This window comes from Gymnodraco acuticeps, unplaced genomic scaffold (genome assembly GCF_902827175.1).
Source record: "Gymnodraco acuticeps unplaced genomic scaffold, fGymAcu1.1, whole genome shotgun sequence".
NCBI lineage: Eukaryota > Metazoa > Chordata > Actinopteri > Perciformes > Bathydraconidae > Gymnodraco > Gymnodraco acuticeps.
In genome coordinates, this window is record NW_022990276.1 from 311,856 (window position 1) to 337,137 (window position 25,282).

Below are 25,282 nucleotides of genomic sequence, written 5' to 3' on the forward strand. Positions count from 1 at the left end.
TATATCTCTGTGTGTGTATATCTCTGTGTGTGTGTGTGTGTGTGTGTGTGTGTCTGTTTGTGTCTCTCTGTGTGTGTGTCTCTCTCTCTGTGTGTGTGTGTGTGTGTGTGTGTGTGTGTGTGTGTGTGTGTGTGTGTGTGTTGTGGTGTGTGTGTTGTGTGTATATCTCTGTGTGTGTTCTCTCTCTGTGTGTGTGTGTGTGTGTGTTGTGTGTGTGTGTGTGTGTGTGTGTGTGTGTGTGTGTGTTGTGGTGTGTGTGTGTGTGTTGTGTGTGTGTGTGTGTGTGTGTGTGTGTGTGTGTGTGTGTGTGAACAAGGTCAGACCAAAAATAAGACATTTTTAACATCCTTGAAGTTTATAACAATCCAAGTTTTCCCCATATGTATCCCCCTTGTTTTTTGGAGTATAATAATAGTTAATTAATTTAGTATTCTATTCCTCAAAAGGTATTTAACACTAATTATGACTTTTAGGGATATTTCCAAGGTACAAAAAGGTAAAATAAATGTCTAACTTCAGGTGTAGAATCTCTGAGAAATGAAATGGCCTGTTCTTTTCCAAAGAAGCTTTACATGTGGACAAAACCAAAACACATCTGCATGGTCTGCAGAAGTCAATCTTGATAAACCTTTTTTGTTTTAATAAAGCCATGACACACAATTAGATTTTTGAAGCTTAAATACGTCAATTAATCCATTTAATTGAGGTCCGATACGATTTGAATCCAAGTTTTTATATGTGCGAGGGTCTGGTTTCAGCTATCGAACGTGCATCCTATACACTTCAAAGGTTGTACATTTAAAAGGTATTACTTTTTCTGAAAATCACTTCTACCTGAAACGCTGTGAATCGCCTCACTGCCACCAGACAGATTTTTTTTTTAGCAGTGTAGTCATGTGTCCACTGTTTCCCCTCATCTCAGGAGACGTATCTGGTGAAACACATGGAGAAACACAACCCCGACCAGCTGAACGCAGAACAGGCGAGACAACAGAACCAGAACCAAAGCCAGGTGTCCGCTCAGAGCCGAGACGACGGAGCAGACGGAGGATCGAGCCGAGCAGACGGAGGACAGCAGGGACAGAGCAGCTACCAGACAGACGCCATGTCCTGTCCCTTTGACCTGCACCAGTATAAGACTGTGTCCGCCAGTGACATCCAGTACAAACCAGTCACCGTAGCGGACCTCACTTCCCACAAAGACCTCTGCCTCACTGTGTCGGCATCCACCATCCGAGTGGAGCACCTCAACTCTTAGAGGAGAGAGGTGAACGTGAAGATGGAGGATAAAAGCAATACTAAGACGAACTTTGGAACAAGACTGTGCCTGAACTTTTTGTTTGAGACAGACGGGACAAACCATATGGGTGAAAAGTATACTGAAGACTAATTTAGTTTTATTTTTGTATTAGTTTGTCTCTCTTGTTTTTCTCTCTGCCCTGTTTGGTCTGTTGTTTCTGTTGTTTATCTGTCTGACTGGAAGCTGCATGTTAAGGCTGCAATAAAGTATGTTTATCAGTCCATCACAGTGATGGCTTTATGATAGGGATGTGATTCTACTCATCCTTGTTTTTATCACCTCCTGCGCTTCATACACATACAGTTCTGGCCATAGCAATTTATGGTCTCTGTAGATGAAGCTGTTGGTTGACTGAGAAGGTAATTTTTTATACTTTCATACAGGGACTGACAGTTTTTACATCATTCTACTGTGTTTACTTTTTTTACCTGAAAAGGGACTAGAGGTTATTTCCTTTTCAGGAAAGAGAAATTATCAAGTATATATAGATATATATACTACCAGTTTATAAAGTATGGATTGTGTGGTTTAAAGGCTGTGGTAATCCATATAACCTATTTAGTCCCATTCGTAGCCGTCACATAACCTTTGAGGAAGTGATGAGCCGTTCATGTAATCCTTAATATGTACTTATTTGTGTGGTGTGTCCTAAAATTATTGTTATCCAAAATATGTTCTTGCTGTTACACTTCCCTGATAATAATGTTTATAATACTTCCTTTTAGATATACTGACACATCTGAATTTTGTCTCTTTTTTTCAGGCTTAAAAATTCAATAAACCCTCTGAAATGTTTCTCATTATTGACATTATTCCCTTATGTGCTCAAGTGTTTATATGCAAGGGTATTGATTTAGGGCCACTCCTAAAATAATGTAAATATTCTCTCAGTTAATTTGTCTTTCTTTTGGTCTAACCAACGTCAGAAAAGACTGAAACAATTTCATGCAGCTAAAGTTTTCCTTTTAGATTGCAATCCAAAAACGCAATAACATTTAAGAGGCTACAAAGATCTTCTGGATTAGACAAATTACTTGGATTTTAAATTGGATACTTTTTTGTAGATTGAGTAGGCTAACTATTGAATTGACAAATTGTTCAGATTTATTTTCATTGTTTTTGTCAATAAACTATTGCCATGATATAGGAAACATTTAAAACCTGATAAACAGAGGCAAACACTATGCTTCATGTGTTATGCATACAAGTATTAATAGATGCTACTGTGAGTGTGCATCCAAGTATATTGTTCTAAGCATTTCTGCTCCTATGGAATGTGTGAGGTGTTTACAAAAGTGGACTGTACCATTACATAGCAGGGTGGTTTAATGTCAGCTAAGGCACCACACACGTAGTACCTGTGTGTAATGATACACGGAATGAACCTATATACTTGGCGTTAAGTTAAATCTATATAGTACAATCAAAATAAATAGCAAATGATCAAAACTCGGGTAGTTTTGAAACGCTGAAATGTGGTCTCGTCCAAAATCCTCTGCGGTCTGCAGTGGATATGGCGTCACTGAAAAGTGTAGGAGTCGAGAAACTTCATCCATGTAAATAACGTCAAGAAGAAAGCTGTGTGACACGCTGTAGATAGCAATTCGCAGTACATAGCCTTATTTATTTACCAGCTTACTTTATAAATATGCCCCGGAAAAAGCCATTTAGCACCAAACAGAAGAAGAAACAGCTACAAGGCAAACGGGAGAGAAAGAGAGGTATGTGCCGTTAGCATAGCAATGCTAGCGTTAGCTGCTACCTAACGGTTCTGACTCCACAGATAATTGTGATTAAGCAGCAAAATGTGTGTCTGTGTGTCTTTGTTGGGTTGAGTATTTTCAATTAGAGCCTTAAACTATCATTTAGCCTAGATAACAAATATGTCTTCTGTAGGCTAATGCTAGCCGCAATAACAAGCAATGTGACATTAGTAACTTACCTTGACCAGTGTAAGTAGTATTGTAAAAGAGGTGTCAAAATGTGTCAATCATTACATTCTATGACCTCATTAACCCAATATGACTACATTGGTAAAGGTCATGTGGTAGTGTAGAGAGCCATTTCAAAACAGCCCTTTACAGTAACCGCATGTTGGCTCATATATTCCCATGTGCTTTATATATTCAAGAAAAGGACATCATTTGTGACTGTCAAAGCTGTGGAATTTCTGACCTTTTTTTGAAACATGAAACAATATTATAGCAAACACACACTTTGAAAATGTCTGGTTTTCCTGAGTTTGCATATTCCAACACTTGTGAGGAAGATATTAATACATTTAAAATCAATTGCAATGAAACCAAATATTTCCATTGATGACAGAGGATTTTATAAAAGCAGTTTTGGCTTTTGAATCAAGGAAGAAAAGCGTGAATTAATTGTCACAGGGCATCCATGACAGCTAGCATGAGTGTCAACATTAGATATAGTTGGTATTGGATTTATGTCTGAGTTTAACTGTGGTCCCTGATCTTTGACTTCCAGGTGACACAGGTTCAGGGCCGAGCAGCCGCAATGCCAGTCTGGAGCGAGGAGAGCGACAGTCAGACACCTCGGACAGCGAAACCACTGATGTGAGGAAAATAAATCAGCAGCCTTTCGCCAGGGAAGGCAGATATGACCCCAACAGGTGAGTTGTAGCGACAGTATCCATACTAACAATCCCTTTAACTTTCATAGAAGAATGATATTCTTTAGGTTTAAGATCCTGCTGGGATTAATACACATAGGCGTCTTGTTTTTCTTCATAGCTGCTAGTACCTAAAATGCATCGGTGCGAACAGCAGTAGGATGTTTTAATTGGTAACTAAGTGATCGCATAATTACTTGGAGCTATATATCAAAGATTGCATGAGGTATATTAAACATATTTTAGGTACTTTATTTGATTTATTTGATTGATCTTATATTTGTTTCCTGTGTTCATGTACAATTGAGAGGTCTTTTAATGTATGTCCAGAAATTAGGACTGTGACAGTGTTAAGTCTACAGTGACAACATTAGATAAACAGACACAACAAGATCACAACATACTATATAATATGATAAAACACATTTGCTCAAATTGAGCAACGAATAAGTAAAATAGCTAAGAGACCTGTTCTGATTAAGCTGCCACTTGTACAGTCTGATGGCTCGAGGAATATAGGATGTCAGTTTCTTCAACTAACTGAGACATCTTTTTCTCAAGTTTGTGTGATTTAAAATGTAGATATACCCAGGCGTGCACATAACTTTCTCAGTGAGGTACTCAGATGAGTACCTGGAGTCAGTGGTTGGTACTTCTGGCTCCACTCAAAGTATCGCGAACGTAGACGGAGATGGGGGGGGGTAGGGGGAGCTAGTGCTGGTGTACTCCGTCACCACAGAGCGTGAACGTTGTGATCAGCTGTTTTTGCGCAGTTCTCCAGTGAAGGGGGGGGGGAGTCTCCCTCCGCAACCGGTTGGCGTAGTTTTGGCACAATTTCGTTGTACAGACCGACGTTAAGAGCAGCCCCGTCTGTGCACACGCCACACGGAGACCAACTCTGTCGTCCGGTGATCTAACCGCCTTCTGGAAAAGCTCCACAAGTACGTCGTCGTTACGCAAATGCGCTTTGTGACACAAGTGGCGATACGCATTTCAGATTTTTGCCGCGCATGCGTACCTGCGTACCAATTATGTGCACCCCTGGATATATCAGCCCAATGATGTTAGGCAAACCTTTTGACGCCCTCATCCTCTCTCCAGGTTCCGACTGCACTTTGAGAAAGAGAGTAAAGAAGAAGTGGAAAAGAGGAAAAAGGTGGCCAGGGAGAAGGTGCTGAAGCCACTCTCAGGGAAGGAGGATGAGATCAGCATCGACGACGTCTTCCCTCCAGAGAAAGGTCTGACTTGTTTTGTTTTTTTATGCTTTTCACATGACAGTCTCAAAATAACTCAGACGGATAAGCAGAGTAGGTTAATGGAGTGGGTCACTGCTGCTTGACACGATGAAATTAAATGATTCACTACCAGGTCTTGGTTTCCCACGACGACCGCCCTGGAGTTATGAGATGACACGAGAGAACCTGCTGAAGAGAGAGGAGAAGTCGTACCGAGAGCACCTGGATGACCTGCACTCCAGAAACCCCGAGGGCTCTCTCAGCCACTTTGAGCACAACCTGGAGGTAAGTTACACACAACACAAACATTTCCCAAATTGGGATCAATAAAGTACTTCTTATCTCATCTTATCTTACCTTACTGACACACTGTTGAAGGCCTTTGTCCATCAAAGTGCCAGAAACTCATTTTCTGTTCTTTATTAGTGTATCTACAGTTTGTTTTGAGCGGTCTCATGCGGAAGTACAGCACCACGTACAGGCCCGGCATATGTACTACAGCAGGGGTTCCCAAACGTTGCCATGCCAAGGACCCCCATATAGCATTATCCTCTGGCGGGGACCCCCCTGTTGCAATTTTTGTTTTGTTTAAAGGATGTGTACAAGTGCCTCGCGATGGAGCATGCAGTGCGTTGCCACTACATTTGGGGCCTTCTGCCTGATCGAAGCTGTCACTCCGCTTTCTTTGCCTGTCATAGCCCCACTGCCCCATCTGGACACACACCCACACAACGAGACCAGTCAAGTCCATTTGAGATGATGTGAAAATGTCTCTTCATGTGGTCCTACCTTCCAGTGCTTTGCAAAATAATATTTCCTCAACAAAGTTATCTTCTGAAATAAATCTGATGTATGCGAACAATTCTGCAACATTTGCTACATCCGTGCTCTCGTCCAGCTGCAGAGCGAAACATTCACTAGCTCTCACTTGCTCCAAAAGCTGAGCAGATGTTCAGTTTCACTCTCAGTAGCGGCATCTCGATTCTGATTGGCTTGAAGGGCAGTCGTGTGATTCAAAAACAAAAAATATGAAAAGATTGGCATCAAAGGACACATAGATTGATAGATATACAGTTATTAATAACATCTAAAAAAAAAAAATTTTTAAATTGAACTTTCAAAATAAAAATAAATCCTGTTTCCCTCAAACTTTGCGTGACCCCTCTGGCGCCCCCACTTTGAAAAACACTCTACTACAGCGTCTCCAGTGGTCTCGTGTGAACGGAAGACTTTTTGATAACGAATTCGGTCCGTTTGCGCTCCCGTGTAAATGGGGTCTAAAGCAAAATAAAAATTATTATTATTGTGCGGGCAAGCCTCAAAATTACAACCATAAACAATATAATAACAGACACTAGAATAAATTAAATGTAAGGCCCTAGTTCTCATGTCATCCAAACGGTCAAAATTCACTCCATTCTTTGTATTAAATCACTCAGCAGGTCAGAGCTCCCTGATTTTCTATCTAGATCTAGGTTTTGAAAGCTCTGACTGTTTCTGTTTTCTGTGAGATCTAAGTTATGTCTGAATCCTGTTAAAAGCCATTCAAACTTAAATGAATGTGTTTTAATTTGAACTGCTCATTACCCAGCACACTCGCTTTTCCAATTTCATCATAATAGACATAATTGTTGAAGCTGTTCTCCAGCTTTTAACTGCAGGACGTACCATACATTTAATATGTCATTGTTCTAAAGTGGGATCATGTGGGGATCTGTAGGAAGTGTGTTACATGCCTGTTAATTCCCTTGTATTCCCCGAGGAGACCCATTGTACCTTGACTGGTGTGATATATCTCAGTTTTGCTCAGGCTGTGAGTTAAAAACCCTGCCGATCATTTTAATTTCAGAGCGTGGGCTGAGCTCAGGAGGCAGAAGCTTGAGCAGCTGGTGGTGTAATAAGTGACTCTCAGTAATCTAGAGGTGATGGATTTTTAAGTGGAGCTGAGGAATGAAATTGTGTTTCATTGGATATCATTTTTATACTTCTAAAAGGGAGCAGTACATTACAACAAAGTATTTATAAGAAAATCCTAATATACCTCCTTCCTAATAAGCCATCATGCTAAATAGGAACATACATGTGATAATAATATCAAACCTCCTGTTACATCCCACTTCTATTCTCTATCTTTCAGACATGGAGGCAGTTGTGGCGAGTGTTGGAGATGTCAGACGTCATCCTGCTAATCGTGGACATCAGGCACCCGGTAGGTGATCTCTCAAACAACAGCCTGTAGGAAATAATCTAACCAAATCAAATCAAGTTTTATTTATATAGCACATTTATAAACGATTTTTGGTCGAGCAAAAGTGCTGTACATATAATAAAAATAGCCTACAGTAGAGACACTTTACAGCAAATACAACAGCACAGATTGTTCAGAATATCAGTATGAGAAAAACGACACCCTCTATCCTTTGACCCTCTGTCCTTAGACCCTCTGTCCTTAGACCCTCACATCGTACAAGGAAACACTTCCAGAGAAAACCCACAGTTTAAAGGGAACATGGGAGAAACCTCAGGGAGAGCAACAGAGGAGGGATCCCTCTCCCAGGACGGACAGACGTGCAATAGATGCCGTGTGCAAATCGAAGAGATAATACATTTTACAGCATATAGACCAAATGTTTGGAAATGCATGTGTCTGTAATAAGAAGATGAATCCACGAGGATGTCAACAATCCTGTGGGAGCCATCAGGGAGGCAGCATGACGAGGAGACATCTGTCTCCACACTAGATGGAGACACAGTCAACATCCATCTGAAGATCTGACGTGGTGTTCATTATGTTTTACCACATCATTCTAATTATTCTTTCAAATCACAAGATGTTTTTATTTGTATACATGTATATTGCTGTATTCAGGAAAGTGTCAAACAACAACAAATTAATATTGCAAGATGAAAACATTTAATGAGAGTTCTAAATGAACATAGATAAAGATTAGGACGCAATGAAAATGATTTTACTATCCCATCTGATACTTCTAATTCACAAACACTAATAATAATACTAGGTCTACTATTGTCTTTACTTAAACTCAGGTTTCTGGGCCCTATTGATTGATTGATGACTAATTCAATAGTCCTGTTTAGTATTCGGATCAATTTGACCCTGAGATCAGCATTTCAGTTAATCAATGTCTTCCAATTTTTCACATTGACCAATTTATTTCCGTATTCGTCAAATCTTAATATTACAATTTTACAATAGTTTTGTAAAAGAAATGGGGGGAAGAAGTTGCATTTAAGGTACTTTTATTTTTTAAATTAAATTCTTGATTATCAGACATCTGCTGCCGACAAACGTATACTTTCAAATCACATATAGTTAGATTCAAAGGTTTTATTGTCATATGCACAAAGTGTAGAAATGGCAATGAAATTCTTCTGACCTGAGCTCCTCCAACAATGCAGCATGTATACTAAAATACAAAATCTCGCATTTTGCAGACAAAGTTAAAAGCACACAACGAAACAAGTAAACAAACACTGAAATATAGCGATAAAAAGGCAGAGCTGGAGAGGGGCAAAAGACACGGCAGCCGTCATCCAGTATTAATGTAAAGTTAAAAACAGCACAACTCGTCTACTCCCTTTTTAATAAGGATAAGATCTAGTCCTTTTCTCGTTGACTAGGCCATAATTACTTTTCTAATCATGGGTATCCTTACTTCAACCATCCAGGTGCTGCAGTTCCCTCCGTCCCTGTACAACTACATCACAGGAGAGCTGGGGAAGCAGGTGATCCTGGTGCTGAACAAAGCCGACCTGTGTCCTCCCCCGCTGGTCATCGCCTGGAAACACTACATGACCTCCCAGTTCCCCCACCTGCAGATCGTCTGCTTCACCTCCCACCCAGGAGAGGCCTACAGCACAGGTGAGGAGAGAGGGAGGAGATAAGATAAGACTTCATTTTGTTTGGTATGTGTTCCGTTCATGGTATGCACAACTTAATGTATAACAATTGTTTACAAAACATGTCTACCTGCCCCTTTCTAAAAAAACTAAATAAATAGAAATAGATGGTCTGTCCTTCATATTTTCTTATTCACAGCCAAACATAACGGTATCTTAGGAAAATAAGAGAAACACAAAAACTTACTACAAAAAATACTTAGTTCCCACTTGACTGTTAACGGAAATAAACAAAACAACACCAAAACATCACATGTACAAGCAAAAGTGCAACGAGATAAGATAGTACTCCCAATTTGGGAAATGTTTGTGTGGCAGCAGCATAAAAGACATGGCATTGTACAATACAAATTAAAAAGACTAGAAAAACAAAATATAAAGCAAGTTATTATATATATATATATATATATATATATATACACACACATGCATACATACATGGCTGTGGGAAGTAGGGGTGCTGAGGGTGCTGCAGCACCCCCTGATGGAGGACAGGGAATCTGCACGTCCACCAGATTAATTGGAAATATAATACACAAAACCGAATTTTCAGCCTTGATGTAACAACATTCATAATTAAGTAAATGTAACGCCCTTTTCACCCCGGTTACATTTTCAATTTGCCCTGTTGCCGCTGTAAGTGGTGAAAGTGGGGGATGTTGGCTTATCAGGCGCCCGCAGCTGAGAGAAATAATGTGGAGGAGAGCCCTCTCCTGTCAGACTGAGAGGCTCAGTGAGGTAAAGGACACTGACGGTTCAGGTAGTTCACTTTATTCTAAGTTATCTCAGTGGGTCTCAAACGGTCACAAAAAAAATCACAATTTATGTAAACAAATATTTCCAAGGCACACCTTTATAATTATTAGGATAAATAACAACAAGTTTGAAATCATTCCAATGTATGCTATAGGACAGTAAACCAAAAATATCGTTTTATCTTAGAGATTAAAAAATATGCATAAATGTTAAAGGTGGGGTAGGTAATTTAGGAGAAACCAGCTCGAGTGCGCTAGAATTTGAAAATACACAGCCGGAACAAATCTGCCACTTCCTCACAGAGCCCCTCCTCCAACACACACGAACGCGCACATGACCAATGAGGGCACGAGATAAGTTTGTGCACAGATGGAAGGCTGACAGGCAGGTAGGCCATCCAGTTACTTTAGCCGGGCCGGCTCAGATGATTGGTCGAGCTTTTTACAGCGCCACGGCTTCCAGAGATGACATTTTTATGGATTTTTTGTCAAAGCACTTCAGATATTCATTGCTATCGGGATGTTAAGAGCATTCCATGGAATATAACAAAAAGTGTATCTCGAGCCGGTTTCTCAAACTTACCTCCCCCACCTTTTAACTGGTAAAATAAGATAACCGATCTTTTTCATATGGGTGTTTTTAAAGTTGTACCCCCTTAGATCAGGTCTCTAGTCATTCTGCTCAAAGTGCACCAGATTGAAGCATTTTACTTTTAAAATGTTACAACATATCTTTCCGGGGGGGCATACCCACAGACCCCCCTAGAGGAGTTGACGTCCACCCCCCAATTAAAACACGTTCATACACTACTGAACGCATTTGAAGCCTTTTTATATAAGCTGTCCACCATGTCAATACGTTTCTCTGTTTGTAGTGTATTGGTCTTTTGTAGAGGTTTTTCATTGCCAGCTCAAATCTTGCCTAGGGCAGCAAATGGTTCTGAACCGGCCCTGGTGTCATCCCCACAGCACCCCCCATTTGAAACATGTTGCCACGGCTATGTATACATAAGTATGTGAGGGATGGAATATTAAATATGAAACTTGTTAGGGAAATAATTGTCCTAGACTCCTAGATATGACGTGCATGACCAACCCTGACGTCTGTTATCTCCTTTAAGGACATAGGCTGCATCAGCCATAATGTTGTTGTTCCCATTCTGTGACCGGGCAACCCTAGGTCACAGATGGTTTATTGTTGTGGGTGCACTGGGACACTTCCTTCTTTGTTGTTTGTGGACTCCAAGGTATGAAATCTTCGAGGCCATAAGTGTCAGACGCAAGTAACTCAGTGTTCCCAACTGTTTAGGCTATCTTATCAAAATATGTTGATTACTCTCTGAGAAACCAGTTAAATGGGCTAACGAGAGAGAGGCGCTCCAAAATTGACGTGGCAACTCTACCGTGCAGTCAGATCGTGGCTGCTGTGACTTGTGATGTGAATTCTCCGGCCGAAGCTCCAAATAAACCATCGGTGTTTGACATCAAAGCTCCTGCTCTTCCCGTGTCTCTTTCCTGAGTCGGTGACTCCCACTGCATTGCTACACAGAAGTTTCCCTCACAAAACTGAATATATAAATGTACAGTGAGATGTTAAGTCCAAGAGAAGCTATGAAGGAGGGAGGAGGGGGAGAACATGGCGGGATAGAAAGAGGACTGAGTGACACACATGAAAAGATAACATCAGCGAGCTTTGTCATTTAAATAAACCTGCCACTCAGGGACTTTTAATTTGAGTGTAATACCACCAGAATAACCCGACTGGCTCTGGTTGCGATTAAAATAACAGTCTGTCTGCCTGTCTGTCTGCTGATCTGTAGTGCTCCAGAAGAAGCGGATGAGGAAGAAGGCTGACTGGAGTCACGCTGGAGGACCTTTAGATATCCTGAAGGCCTGCCAGGAGATCACAGCGGGGAAAGGTGGGTGTCTGTCCTGCATAAAAGGGATAGTTCCTTACTTGTTTGTTTTGAAATATATGTATGAGGTACTTATTCATTATTCATCGTTGTGTGTTTGGTAGCCCTCCACACACACATACAGTACATTAACCCCTCCTAGTACTATGAGCCACTGCTCATAGTACTAGGAGGGGTTAATGTACTGTATGTGTGTGTGGCAGCTACTTTACAGCGTGCAAAATATACTTCTAACTATTTACTACTGCTATAAATGTGACCCGCTCCATCGAAATCGGTCGGAAGTCGCAACGGCTCATTTCAAAATAAACGTGGATTTACATAAAAAACTATTTTTCCGGGGTTCGGGTGTTTTGTTTGATTTTAAACAAACAAAGTCTTGGCTTTCAGAATATAAAACTTTTATTTCCAAAATCACACGATAAATACATTTTTGAAGCTTGTAAAGGGACTCGCAATCTGCTCTTCCGCAGCGCCTCCCTCCCTCCCTCCCTCCCTCCGGCTGACATTATGAATCTAAGAGTATAGTAATCATAGATTATTGGCTTTCAGAATATTAAACTTGTTTCGGCAAATTCAGATGATAAATACAACTTTGAAGCTTGTAACGGCATAATTACAAGCGGAGAACGGAGTAACTTCACGTCACTGCAGGCATAACAACAGCCGGTGTTTCTCCTGAGTGTTTTCCCCGGGAAACAAACACAATACTCACAAACGCAAAATTACACAAACACACACACGTATACACACACACGTATACACACACACTCGCGAGCTTCCCCTCCAAACGAAAATATCTTCCCTCCGTAGTATTTTGATCATTTATTAGCCGCTAATAATCAATCAGATCGATGGATTCCAGAGAAGAGAAAACTTTGAAGGCCTTTTTCTCAAAATGATGACTCGGTGATAGTCATTATATAATGTGACATATTTCGCTTAATATTTGGAGTACAAAAACAATCCTGATATCATTAGAAAGCTAGGAATCTCCTCTTTCCAACAGGGTATACAACTCAAAATGTGTCTTCGGGTCAATGCGACTGTAATGCAATGGCTGTTACTTTATGACTTTTTAATATGTTCACTTACTAGGCTGCTACCTATCTTCACCCATGTCTAATTATTAGATTTGTATTTAATTAACGTGTGCTTGCCTCTGTATTTAACATGCTAATCTCTTTCAGTTTGTCTTATTTAATAATAATAATAGATTAAATTTGTATAGCGCCTTTCAAGGGACCCAAGGCCGCTTTACATGCTGAACAAACAAACAAAAAGGGCAAATAATAAAGTAAAAAATGTAATAAATAGCAGTAGGAGTGGAAGCAGGGGGACTGTGATGGGTTAGGGGTCAAAGGCCATGGTGAACAGGTGAGTTTTTAATGATGACTTTGCACTGTCCCCGCTGTGGGACATTATACATTTCCCCTCTGTGGGACAAATAAACGGTTTCAGATGTTCCATAGTATTACCTACATTACAGAACATGGCAGCAAAGAGGTGTATGGGCACTGGAACAGGGGCAGCAGCATCATTTATTTTAGCTACATAAAAAAAATCAATACCAGTTTAAGCGAACGCTATATTTAGAATATTTTCAGCACTTTATCTTGCAGTCAGACCGCCCTTTACGACGAGGAACAGAAGCGGTTAGCTGTGCCCTCTTCAAAGGCTCTGAGTCTGGCTTTAAAGAGAGCACAGATAACGGCTTCAGTTCCTGTCAGAGAAGGTCTGACTGCAAGGTGAATATATTCTAAATATAGCGAACACATTAGGGTGGTCCTTCGTGAGAGGTACATTTTTTAATTCATTTATTTTAAGCTCCAACCGGAATTCGTTATTCTAGTCAAGAAAACTCTCCTGGTGAATTTTATTCAAATTCCAACAACATTTACCCCTCCCTCATCAACCTTGAAGTTTAGCCTCACGTAGGGTGGTCCTTAAAATTGAAAGTCGGAAAGTTTAATGGCGCATTTCCACTGCAGGGCCGCGCACGGCTTAGTACGGTATAGTTAGGCCTTGGTAGGGCAGGCTCACTTTATGCTGCGTTTCCATTACAGTTTAGGAACTGGGGTAGTAACTATAGTAACGCAGTTTAGGCGGAGCCGTGGCGTCATCTTCAATAGAGTGGCGAAGTCCCTCCCCTTCCGGTGGACCTCCATAGGACCTTATTTCGGAAAAATTATGTATTAAAGTCAATGGAGAGAGAAAGATTATCTTTCGATCCCGTTTGAATTGTGCCACGAATTACACATATGATGTTTGTCAATTTAAAAGATCATTTTGCAAGTCAAAAAAAAAAATGTGTCGTAAAACTGTGAAGTAACACATTTGTTTGTGTGAAACGCTCAATGAACTACATCTCCGGTCTAGCAGAACAACACACGTCACCAAGATGGCCGTCACTACTGTCTTGTCAACAAAAGGATTGACTACCCTCACCATCACCACAATGAAACACGTCCAGAAGAATGTCATGCAGAGCTACCTGCCTGCCTTCCTTTGATTCTCTCTGAACTGCCTGGTCCTTTTAATGTTTAATGTCAACCATTTGTGCAGATAGCATGAAGTAGAAAAGATCGGCGATCGATTTAATGTCATTAAATAATTGTGATAAAATGGTGATCGAATGATCACACCGGTGATGACAGTACTCTTCAAAGAGTTCACGAAATATGACTACTACTCTTACTGTTTAACATCTTGGGTTACTTAATGTTACTTCATGTTAAGGCTAATAAAAATGACAAGGCTGTAATGCTAACTAACGTGCTAGCTACTAGCTAGGTAGCTAACTTGATCCAGCCACTCCTGGTCCTTTCATCAGACGGGAAGCGAAAGAGCGAGCAAGACCCATTGCTGGTATGATAACAACCTGGTACTAAGCACACAGGCATCTTGTTAAAGTGATCTTATCTTAGCCAGCGCCATATAGATAGATTCTATCTATATGGCGCTGATCTTAGCTATCTCTTAGTGGAGGAAAACAATTGTGACATCACTTACGCGACTCTGGGATTTGTAGTCTTTCTAGTTGCGTATTTTTCATAGTCTTATAATTCAACAGTTTTACGACAAACTGTGACTTTTTTGACATGGAAATTATTTTTGAAGATCATATGTGTAATTCATGGCACAATTCAAACGGGATCGAAAGATACGTTTTCTCTCTCCATTGACTTCAATACATTATTTTTCCGAAATAAGGTCCCATGAACCGGAAGTAGATGGGCGTGACTTCGCCACAAAACCAACATCAGCCGTTAGCTGTTCGCCCTCAGAGCTCACAGCTCCTCATATCTGTTCAGAAACTGGACAAAAGTTAAACAAGTCCAAACCACAGACTGTCTGTGTCATGGCGAATACAGTCGCTGGTTTATTTATGTCTGTAGGCCGTTGTTGTGAGTGTGGACGGTCGGAGCATATACTGCGTTAGCTTAGCCAAGCTCCATTCAGAAAACACGTATTTTAAAAGGTTTTTCGCCTGCCGTCTGTCTGCAGACTTGTTAAAGCATTAATTCATGGTTTTTACTAACCGGTATCAGTATGTTGTTACTTCGGCATCATTTTGAAATGTGTATTACAATTAAATCACGGTCAAATATGTTCATTTTGTTGTAGTTAGTTGCCAGCGATTCTCTCACTAGTTTAGCATACTCAGCCCGGTTGTTGACCCGGAAAGAACCTGGATTTTGGAGAGCCAGAAAAACTGTGAAAAAATACCTGTTAACCGGAACTACCCCGAGTGGAAACGCAACAAAACGGGCCGGGTTTGGCAAGGCACGCTTAAACCGTGCTACGTGCTGCAGTAGAAATGCGCCATAAGCTCCAACCCCCAGAATTAATTCTATTAGTCAAGAAAACTCTTCTGGGTGTTGGAGCTTTGACTTTCCGACTTTCAATTTGAATGACCACCCTAGAACACATGCACCAGTATTGTTCTTTTAAGGTGGCTGAAATATGTGTTGATGCTGCCCCTGTCCACAGAAATACATTGATTTTCTTTAGTGCTGATTATTTGTTTTTTTTAGCTGGGGTCATGAACATGTACCAAAGTAAAAAAAAAAAAAAATCCAAACTTCTATTCAATTCAAAGATGTTATTGTCATATGCACATTAGCTACAGTGTAGAAATGGCAATGAAATTATTCTGACCTGAGCTCCTCCAACAATGCAACATATATATAATAAAATACAAACATTAAAAAATAGTGCAAGAAGTCTATATACATGTCAATAGAATATGATATGTCCAAGAACAGAATATGACATTTAAATAATGTACATTAAGACACAATTAAATACGGTTTATTCCGGTGATATCTATTTATGTAAATCTTCTAATCTTGTATACTCAAAAAAAAAAGTCATGACTAAGACGTATGTCATTTGTCCACTCTGGTTTCAAGGTTCAAGGCTTTTATTGTCATGTGTGCATAGCTACAGTGTAATTATGACAGTGAAATTCTTAGGTCACAGGCTCCTCCAACAGTGCAACACAATAAAACAGATAAAATAGTACAGGTAAATCAAATAAAATAGAATATAATAGAAACAGTGCAGAATAGTCTATATCAGCGGTTGTCAAAGTGTGAGGCGTGCCTCCCTGGGGGGGCGCCAGAGAGCTTCAGGGGAGGCGCAGCGTGAGATGAGTAAAGTGTCACTTGCACACTTTTGGCGACCGAGTTCCCCCACCTCACCAAAAAGGCTGTAAAAGTGCTCATTCCCCCCCCCCGAGATTCCAGGGCTGATTTTTACTCCCAATCCACCCCTGCCTCTCCACCTACCTGTGTGAGTGCGGGTTTTCCGCATTGACTTTGATCAAAAGCAAGTAGCGGTCAAGGCTGCAGCCAGAGGATGATCTGCGTTTATTCCGGTCTACATTGCATCCCCGCATCATCCGCCTGTGCGCATCAAAGACGCAGACTCATTGTTCCCACTAAAGTAGGGGTGAGTGTAAGAAGGAGGCAAAGTTCAGTGTGTTGCCGGGAGCATATAAGGATTTATCCACGATATTGAAAATGTTTAAAACATAAAGATAAAAAGGTTTTAAAAAGTTATTATTTAATGTTCTAAGGAGGTGACGCTACTCAGCCAATGAAATCGGTGCAGTCAGTACGATAGATTCAAACACACACACAGAGACAAGACAAGAAGAGAGAAACAGTCGGAGTCATTTCAAATGGCGTGCTCAAAAAAGAGAAAGGTAGACAGCGAAAATAGAGCATTTAATGACATTTTCTCTCACTGGACCTCTTTGAAATGCAATGGAATGCCCCTGCATTATAGCAACAAAAATAATAATAATGGCATGGGGGGGGGGGGGGCGGGCGTGGGTGTTCTTATGTTCTCTGGGGGGAAGGCTCACCTTCCCACACTTTGAAAACCCCTGGTCTATATACAGTAATTGGAATATTGGTGTATATATATGTTTGTCTACCCTCCCTCATACTGTAAAGCGTCTTTGAGTTGTGAAAAGCGCTATATAAATAAAATGCATTATTATTATTATTATTATTATTATATAAGTTGCAAACGGATGTTATGGATGTTCTTCCAAAAGTTCAGGTGTTTAACAGTCTTATGGCCAGTGGGATGAAACTGTCCCTCACTCTGAACTTGACTCATTGCATATTTACATTTGTGTTGACCTTTGACCTCTTGTTTTCAAAGTTGACCTCTCCAGCTGGGAGCAGAAGATCAGGCGAGATGCCGGCGCCGAGCAGATGGACGGAGAGCGGCTCGATGACGGATTAGAGACGGTGCTGGTGGAGCATCAAACTGACATCGCCATGGAGATGAACAGCCCGTCACAGGAGCTGTACAAAGACGGCGTTCTCACAATAGGCTGCATAGGTACGCATCGAGTTGTCACTGAAAAGTATAACTATGCAGACAGATCCAATCAGAGTTTCTTGGTGTCAAAAGATAGGGCCATGCAACGTGACATCCTATTGGAGAAACTCCTAGTGTGTGTATTGTATCTTTGTATTTTTACCACTTTATTTTCTTATTATTTCACCGAGAGACACTTCCTCCCTCACCGCGTTCAAAAAATCACTCAAAACCCACATTATTTGTGGATAGGTCTTTTGCATTGCCTAATTCCCATGCTTCTGTAACAAAACCATTTCCTTATGTGGGATTTATAAAGTATATCTAATCTAACATTTTAAACTAGATTAGAAACGAAAAGCCGTTTCCAAGAAAGTTCTCAACTTGCATTTTTTTTTTTTTAGAGTTGTTGTTTTTCTTACCTTGTTAAACAAAACAAAACATCGTGTGTTAGAGCCAGTATTTTTGTTTTATAAGAAAGGCCACCTAATTGTGCCGTCTGTAGTCAACACACTATAAAAGACTACAATTCCCACGGCGCCTGCTCTAAAGTGACAGATGGGCGACCTGCTAGAAAGACGCCGTTGAGACACAGTTTTTAACAGTCCAATTACCCTTTAAGTTATTACGTTATATAAGCCTTATCAAGAAAGAAAGCATACCTAAGTTGTTTGTTATTTTATTTGAGTTTTGAACAAACACATCATCTAACCATCGGAGGCCAAGCAACTCTTCAACTGTAAGTAATGTAAAGGAAAGAAAACGAGTTAGAAATGTCTGTTTAAGGCGTCTGGTGGCTTGAAAGAAAAGCAAGCAAGGAAGGAAGCCACGACACAGTTCTCTTCAATCCACCGCACAACTCAAGGCTAGCATCAGCAAACCAAAGTAAGGAAGTCCTTTCTAGATTATAAATCTTAAACCCATTTCTTCCCCCCCCCCCCCGCAGGCTTTCCGAATGTTGGCAAGTCGTCGGTTATTAACAGCCTGGTGGCAAGGAAGGTGGTGAGCGTGTCCCGGACCCCAGGCCACACCAAATACTTCCAGACGTACTACCTCACCCCCACAGTGAAGCTCTGCGACTGTCCCGGACTGGTTTTCCCCTCCATTGTGGATAAACAGTTGCAGGTACAACCTCACTTTTGTGTATTTGAAACCAAATGATAGATGGATGGATAGATTGATAGATTGATGGGTGGGTGGGTGGGTGGATAGGTAGGTAGGTGGGTGGGTAGGTACTTTCTTGATCCCAATTTGGGAAATGTTTGCGTTGCAGCAGCATAAAAAACAAGGCAATGTACATAAGAGAAATTAAGACACAAGAAATAAACAGTCCAAAAATATTTCTGAAATAAAAATAAAATAGCGTTAAAAAGTAGGGGCAGGGCAGGATCGTAACATTTCCGTCAAAATCCATTATTACCCGTCGGTCGGCCTGTACACAACTCTGCCGGGGGGGGGGGGGGGGGGGGGGGGGTGGAGAGAGCACGCTCGTGAACTGTCAACAGGGGACTGTTAGCGCCGTGTTATGCATGTCCACTGCACCTCTATGATTTCCTTTTGGGCGGGCATGCATAACACGGCATAACACCGGAGCCTCGCTGTGGGGAAACTGTGACGCTGTTCTGAGTTTGTTCTAATCCGTTAAAATGACGGACGGCTTTCAGATTTTTCCGTCATTGTTAAAAAAAATCCGTCATAGACGGAAAGTATTTGGTTAACGCGACCTCTGAGTGGGAGTTTACTTTAAAGTTTTGGGCTTAAAAGAAACGTAATCCTGTTAAAGAGCACACTCACCCCTGGGAAAATGTATTATTGATTTCATACATTTCTTGTTATCTTTCAAATGCTCACTTCTTTTTGAAACTATCTTTATGGCAGTTTCAAGAGTTTTGGAGCACTTTGATTTGTCTTATTGATCTTTCTCCTTCTTGTTGTTTATTTTCTGTAGATTCTGGCGGGTATCTACCCAGTGTCTCAGCTGCAGGAGCCCTACAGCTCAGTGGGTTATCTGTGTGAAAGGACTCCCACCTACTCGGTGCTGAAGCTCAAACATCCCAGTCTGGTGGACAGCAAACCCCACCTTGGAATCCAAGGGTCCGAGGACATGAACTGGACCGCCTGGGATGTGTGTGAGGGTAAGTCGTGTCGTATTTGTTGACGTTTCTAAGAGTTTGTGATTCATATGTGCACAGTTACACGCCTCCTTCACCACTGCCTCAATCCATTACAAATATTGAGAGGCATTATCAAAACAAGAGCAGAATCATTACCATTTACACCTAAAAAAGACTTTTCCTTTAATTAGGGCGAGTCACTGTCGGTGGGACTCGGATACCTCTTAGCAAAAACACTCATGATTGATATTTAGGATACAAAATGGTGGAACAAGCTCCCTCTTGATATCAGGACAGCAGAACGTGGAACATATCTATATGTTCTGTACGTACCACTTAGAAAGGTTTGGCATTACATTAGTCAAAGTCAACTTTATTGTCAATCTTTCAGTTTGTGTGTACAGACAGACGGATCGAAAAACCGTTTCCCACAATCCCGAATACATAAATACAAATATATATATAAAAATATTTATACAAACAATATATATATACAATCAACAGACACATGCACACATTAAGACATAAATAAAAGCACAACAATCTGAAATGTTATGAATATCCAGATGGTTTTTCTACTGTCACTAATCCCTATCATGTGTCCCCCTTCCATCTGCTTTTGTATTTCCCAGCGTGGGCAGAGAGGAGAGGCTATAAAACGGCCAAAGCTGCTCGCCTGGATGTTTATCGAGCAGCAAACAGCCTCCTGCGGTTAGCGATCGACGGCAGGTTGTGTCTCTGCCTGAGACCTCCGGGCTACAGCTGCCTGAGGGGTAAACATACAAAAGCTCTCGCATGACTCATCTTTTCAGCTTCGTTTGGAAAAATATCACTCGTCACCGGCTCGAGCTTCAATCTCAGGATCCATGTATTTCTGATCCTCTCCAGATGGAAGTAGTCATCACATACAGAGCATCAACTAGTTCCTGGACAGTGTCCTTCACATGCTGATATACAAGTCATACATCCTGCCATGTACAAAATACTGAGTTTTTTTCTCAAAATATTGCCTTTTTTCTGAAAATCTGAAAATCTAGAATTTCTCAAAATTCTGACTTTTTCTCAAAATCTAAAAATTCTGACATTTTTCTCAATTCTGACTTTCTCTCAAAATTCGGACTTTCTCTCAAAATTCTGACTTTTCTCAAAATCTCAAAATGTTAATAATCACTGGTCCCTAGGGCTGTCCCGAATACCATTTTTCGGGCTCCGGATATTCGGTAGTAATCAGCAGCAAATATTCGAATATTCGGTGCGGAGAGATTTTTTATTTTTTTTTAAATGTCATAACACGCTCCGAGACACCTGACAACACGCTGTTAAGCAGAAGCGCAGAAAGAGCATACTATTACGATTTATATTTATGTATTGTCTCAGTACTCGCATACATTAAAACTAAATGTGTCCTCTGCATGTAACCCAGCCGCAGCGCAGCGCCCGGGGACCAAATCCGGTTCCAAATTCCGTCTATAACGTTTTACAACCTGAAGATACAAAACACATATTTCTGTTATAACAACAATACTTTTAATAACATAGCCGTAACAGTCGGCCTAACAGGGTAACACTTGTTACCGATACAGTAAACAGTATTTAAATAAATGAAGAATGAAAAATAAATGAACGAACTGTATGCCAGTAATTGCCTTAGCCCCAGATGTTCCACATTGCTCCTATTATTTTCACTATTCGGATCAAATTGAAAAACTAATATAAAAAACTATTCGCTTGCTTGCAACTATTGTCCAAGCAAAGTAAGAGCACGATTTTACCATGTGTAACGTTACGGTTTAAACGGCGGATAAAGCAGCTTCATCATGGCAACTTGCCAACAGCTAAGCTAAGCTAGGCTAGTACTTACAGCATCCGGTGACTTTTCAGAGTTGTTGTGCCACCGGCCAGTTTCTCGTCACATATTTGGCACACTGCCTTCTTCTTACCGTCGTCCAATTTAAAATGGTCCCACGCAGCTGAAGTCTTCGGCATTTTGTGTTCAGGTGTGTGAAGCGAGGTGAAGCGTGCCGTTTGCGTTCGTGACTGTGAGTGAACGCGATGTCAGGAGCACAGCTGAGATTGTATAGATTTCCGCATTTTAACAGTGCAATTCAAAAGTATAAATATAGTATAAGAATATGGCAATTCGCCTTTATTGATAGCATACATTTAGAAAAAACAATTAAATAAATTGAAACATTTTTTAAAAACGAATATCCGAATAATAAAATTGAAACCCGAATAGTTGGCCAACGAACGAATATTCGAATATTCGGGTACAGCCCTACTGGTCCCCGGCTTGAGCTTCAATCTCACGATCCATGTATTTCTGATCCTCTCCAGAATGGAAGGAGTCATCACATACAGAGCATCAACTAGTTCCTGAACAGTGTCCTTCACATGCTGATATCCAAGAGAGGGAGTTACACAGTCACAAGATGGAGGAATAGAAAGCAGTCTTCAATGTTTACTTCAGATTAGCTCCACGTCAGAAATGAGCATGCTTGATGTCTCTCTCCATAGAGGCTGAAGCATAATGTTAATCACATAGCTATCATATGCCTCAAACAGTCCTGATGCTCTTCTAGGTAATCACACATCCTGTCATGTTCACAGCTGCAGTTGAGATACCTTTGTTATCATGTGGACTCTGATATATTCAGTATAGTGTGTTTGGAAGGTGAAAACAGCAGGTGGGTGGAATTAATATTTTGGTCATTTGTGGTCCACAGAGCACTGGGAGAGCCACCCAGACCTGCCGGAGATCATCGCTCTGCAGGGGAGGACCACCACGAAGGAGGAGGGAATGGGCGAGAGAGATGACGAAGAGGACGGAGAGTCCAGCACGGAGCCGGAGGACGAGAGGGACCGGGACGCCGACGACGATGAGGACGGGGATGATGAAGACGAGGGGTTTGCACATCCAAAACCCAAGGAAGAAAAGCCATCTGGCTTCACTGTCAACATGTTCAATGTCCTGCGGGAAAACGAGTGCGAGTGATGAGCAAAAAGACAGAAGTGGTTCCTTTTCCCCGTTGTGTATTTTTCCCTCCTCCTAAATCTGCATTCCCCTCTTTTTTGTTTTGCAGCTCCTCTCCTCATGTCATCCTTCTCTGTACAATAACATGATCTAATCGGATGAGTTCCTTCCTGTAATACACAGAGCATATTCATGTGTTCATGCTGTGCCTCTGCTCTGCTTCTTCATCCACAAATCCACACATGTTCCTTCGTGTTGCTTCTAGGGTTTGGTTTGATATTTCCCTTTTGTTTCTTGCATGTAGTTCTCAGAAGCCTAAATGAACAAAGTCATTTCCCCTCGGTCTGGAATAATCAATCAAACTGGTTTTCAATCTCCTCATCGATAAGTGACTTTGCAGCTGAGATGCCAAAGTTCAGCAAAAGGATGATAAAACAAAATGTCGATATGATGTCATTCACTGGAGCAGCTGGAGATTTAAGAGCTCGGCTGTAAATCTCCTTTATGGACCGTAGTTCGTCAAAACGTTGGTTAAAGGGCGTGGGGACGCGAGATATGGGGCCATAAAAGTGGAATGACTAAAACCAACATTTTACATACAGTTACCAGTGTGATGGTTCCGTTAGAAGTTTATTTTTCTGAACTAGGGTTAGAAAATGCTGAATCTGCGAGTGATATTTTATTTGGTGTGGTTTCACACAGTCAGCAGGAAACAAAGAAAATGTTTTGGGGTTTGGGGGGGGGGGGGATCCTGTACTGCTGGACGAGGCTGTTTCAGGAATTTAGCTTGTAGTGTTTTAACTACTACAAACATTATCCTTAGATGGAGATCTACAGAGTTAAGTGTGGGATTTTGTCTACACTTCTTCAGCAAGTTAATTTAATTATAGCAGTACAGTGGGTCGGATCCAACGGAGAGAAGCTCAACAGTGTCACAGGAACCGGTCGACACGCAAATATTCACGTACTTTCTGAGAGTCAGACGAGAAGATGAATGCCACTCTTGTATCTTGAGTTTGAGACGTAAAAAGACTGGGTTGGATGATTGGGAAAAAAATATGGAATTGTTTTTATTTGGACTGATTTTGCAATTTCTATATGATTCCCGATATTGGAGAGGATGATAATTTTTACATCTGTATTCTCATTTAATTAAAAAAAAAAAATGGTCATAGGGGTTATTTGAATGAACAAAGAAATAGTTTGGGGACATTTTTGGGGATTTAACAAATATCTTTCCCGTCCATTTTGTGGTTTTGATCACATTTTGATTCATTATTCACCCCTACAAAATAAAATCCCTACTAATGTCTTAATTATCTTGTTTTTTTAAGCCGTACATAAACCAAAGTGAAATGTGGCCAAGAAAAAGTCCTGGAAACAGGAATGTTGTTTCTTTGTATGGATTAAAGAAACAAGACCTCATGCGTTAATAAGTCTGTTTGGTTGCTTACATATTGACCGTGCTGATTTAAGAGTTGTATGGATCTTCTCACCTAACTCTACGAAAGCAGAAACAAAACAGAAAGCCAGTCCGACCATCTTAGCTTCCACCTGTCCGTCATTGTAAATATCACACTCTCCATCTGTTTTATGAACTATAATTATGACGCCGTGATCAATTTCAAAGTCCGATCTTTTAAAGCTGCTGCAGACAATTCTCAATGTCCATCAACGCCATGTTTTCATCTTGTTTTGTTTTCGTCTCCGTCTCTTACTCCCGTGTGATAACCCCGCTACAATCCTGAGTGCTGTATGATACCGTGCTGTGGTTCCTCTCCATGCTTTCACTGAGGGGGCTCTTCAGCACCGTGCTGTGTTACTGTGTAATGCATCACACTGCAGCAGTCATTTTACCTTTGGTACAATGTCAAGCAGATACTCCGCACTACCACGCTGATCCAGAGAGACAGCAGACTGGTTTTGATGTGAATTAGTTTTTTTGTTGAAACATTAAAACTGAAAGAGTCTAGAGAGAGTAGTGTGAAGGCTTGAGGTGATTTCAGGCTGTTTGCTGCATTCCTCATTTCATTCCTGATGACTGCTTTCTGCAATAAATGAAGTATTCCTCTACGCCGTCTGTGTCTTTGTATTTGAAGACATCTTTTAAGATATTTCCTCATGAATTCTGTCAGATAATGCGGTAGATCTTTAAATATGTTAGCGAAATATCTTTTAATGACAAACCCTTTCTTCATTTATTGAGTTATTTAAAAAGAACGACACTAAATATGACAACTCAAAAGCGGAGGTGGGAGAAGTACTCAGATCTTGTACTTGAGTAAAAGTAGAAGTACTCAGATCTTGCACTTGAGTAAAAGTAGAAGTACTCAGATCTTGTACTTGAGTAAAAGTATAAGTACTCAGATCTTGCACTTGAGTAAAAGTAGAAGTACTCAGATCTTGCACTTGAGTAAAAGTAGAAGTACTCAGATCTTGTACTTGAGTAAAAGTAGAAGTACTCAGATCTTGCACTTGAGTAAAAGTAGAAGTACTCAGATCTTGTACTTGAGTAGAAGTACTCAGATCTTGTACTTGAGTAAAAGTAGAAGAACTCAGATCTTGTACTTGAGTAGAAGTACTCAGATCTTGCA

At 40.8% G+C, this 25,282-nt stretch overlaps 2 protein-coding genes across 6 annotated transcripts in view; both read left to right on the top strand.

Moving 5' to 3' along the window:
• znf384b (zinc finger protein 384 b) overlaps nucleotides 1–2,103 on the top strand; it is a 13,057-nt gene extending 10,954 nt beyond the window's left edge. For all 5 annotated transcript variants that reach the window (XM_034221673.1, XM_034221674.1, XM_034221677.1 and 2 more), the window contains one exon: nucleotides 923–2,103. In XM_034221673.1, the coding sequence (XP_034077564.1) occupies nucleotides 923–1,258 (336 nt within the window). In that variant the 3' untranslated portion in view covers nucleotides 1,259–2,103. The remainder of the gene's footprint in view (nucleotides 1–922) is intronic.
• Nucleotides 2,104–2,765: 662 nt separating this feature from the next.
• Nucleotides 2,766–24,761, top strand: gnl1 (guanine nucleotide binding protein-like 1). Its single transcript, XM_034221651.1, has 12 exons — nucleotides 2,766–3,021; nucleotides 3,788–3,932; nucleotides 5,034–5,170; nucleotides 5,301–5,452; nucleotides 7,305–7,376; nucleotides 8,858–9,050; nucleotides 11,664–11,762; nucleotides 17,439–17,621; nucleotides 18,547–18,725; nucleotides 19,549–19,735; nucleotides 20,347–20,487; nucleotides 22,441–24,761. The coding sequence occupies exons 1-12, from the start codon at nucleotides 2,949–2,951 to the stop codon at nucleotides 22,707–22,709; spliced, it is 1,830 nt and encodes a 609-aa protein (XP_034077542.1). The 5' UTR covers nucleotides 2,766–2,948; the 3' UTR covers nucleotides 22,710–24,761.
• The last annotated feature ends 521 nt before the right edge of the window (nucleotides 24,762–25,282 follow it).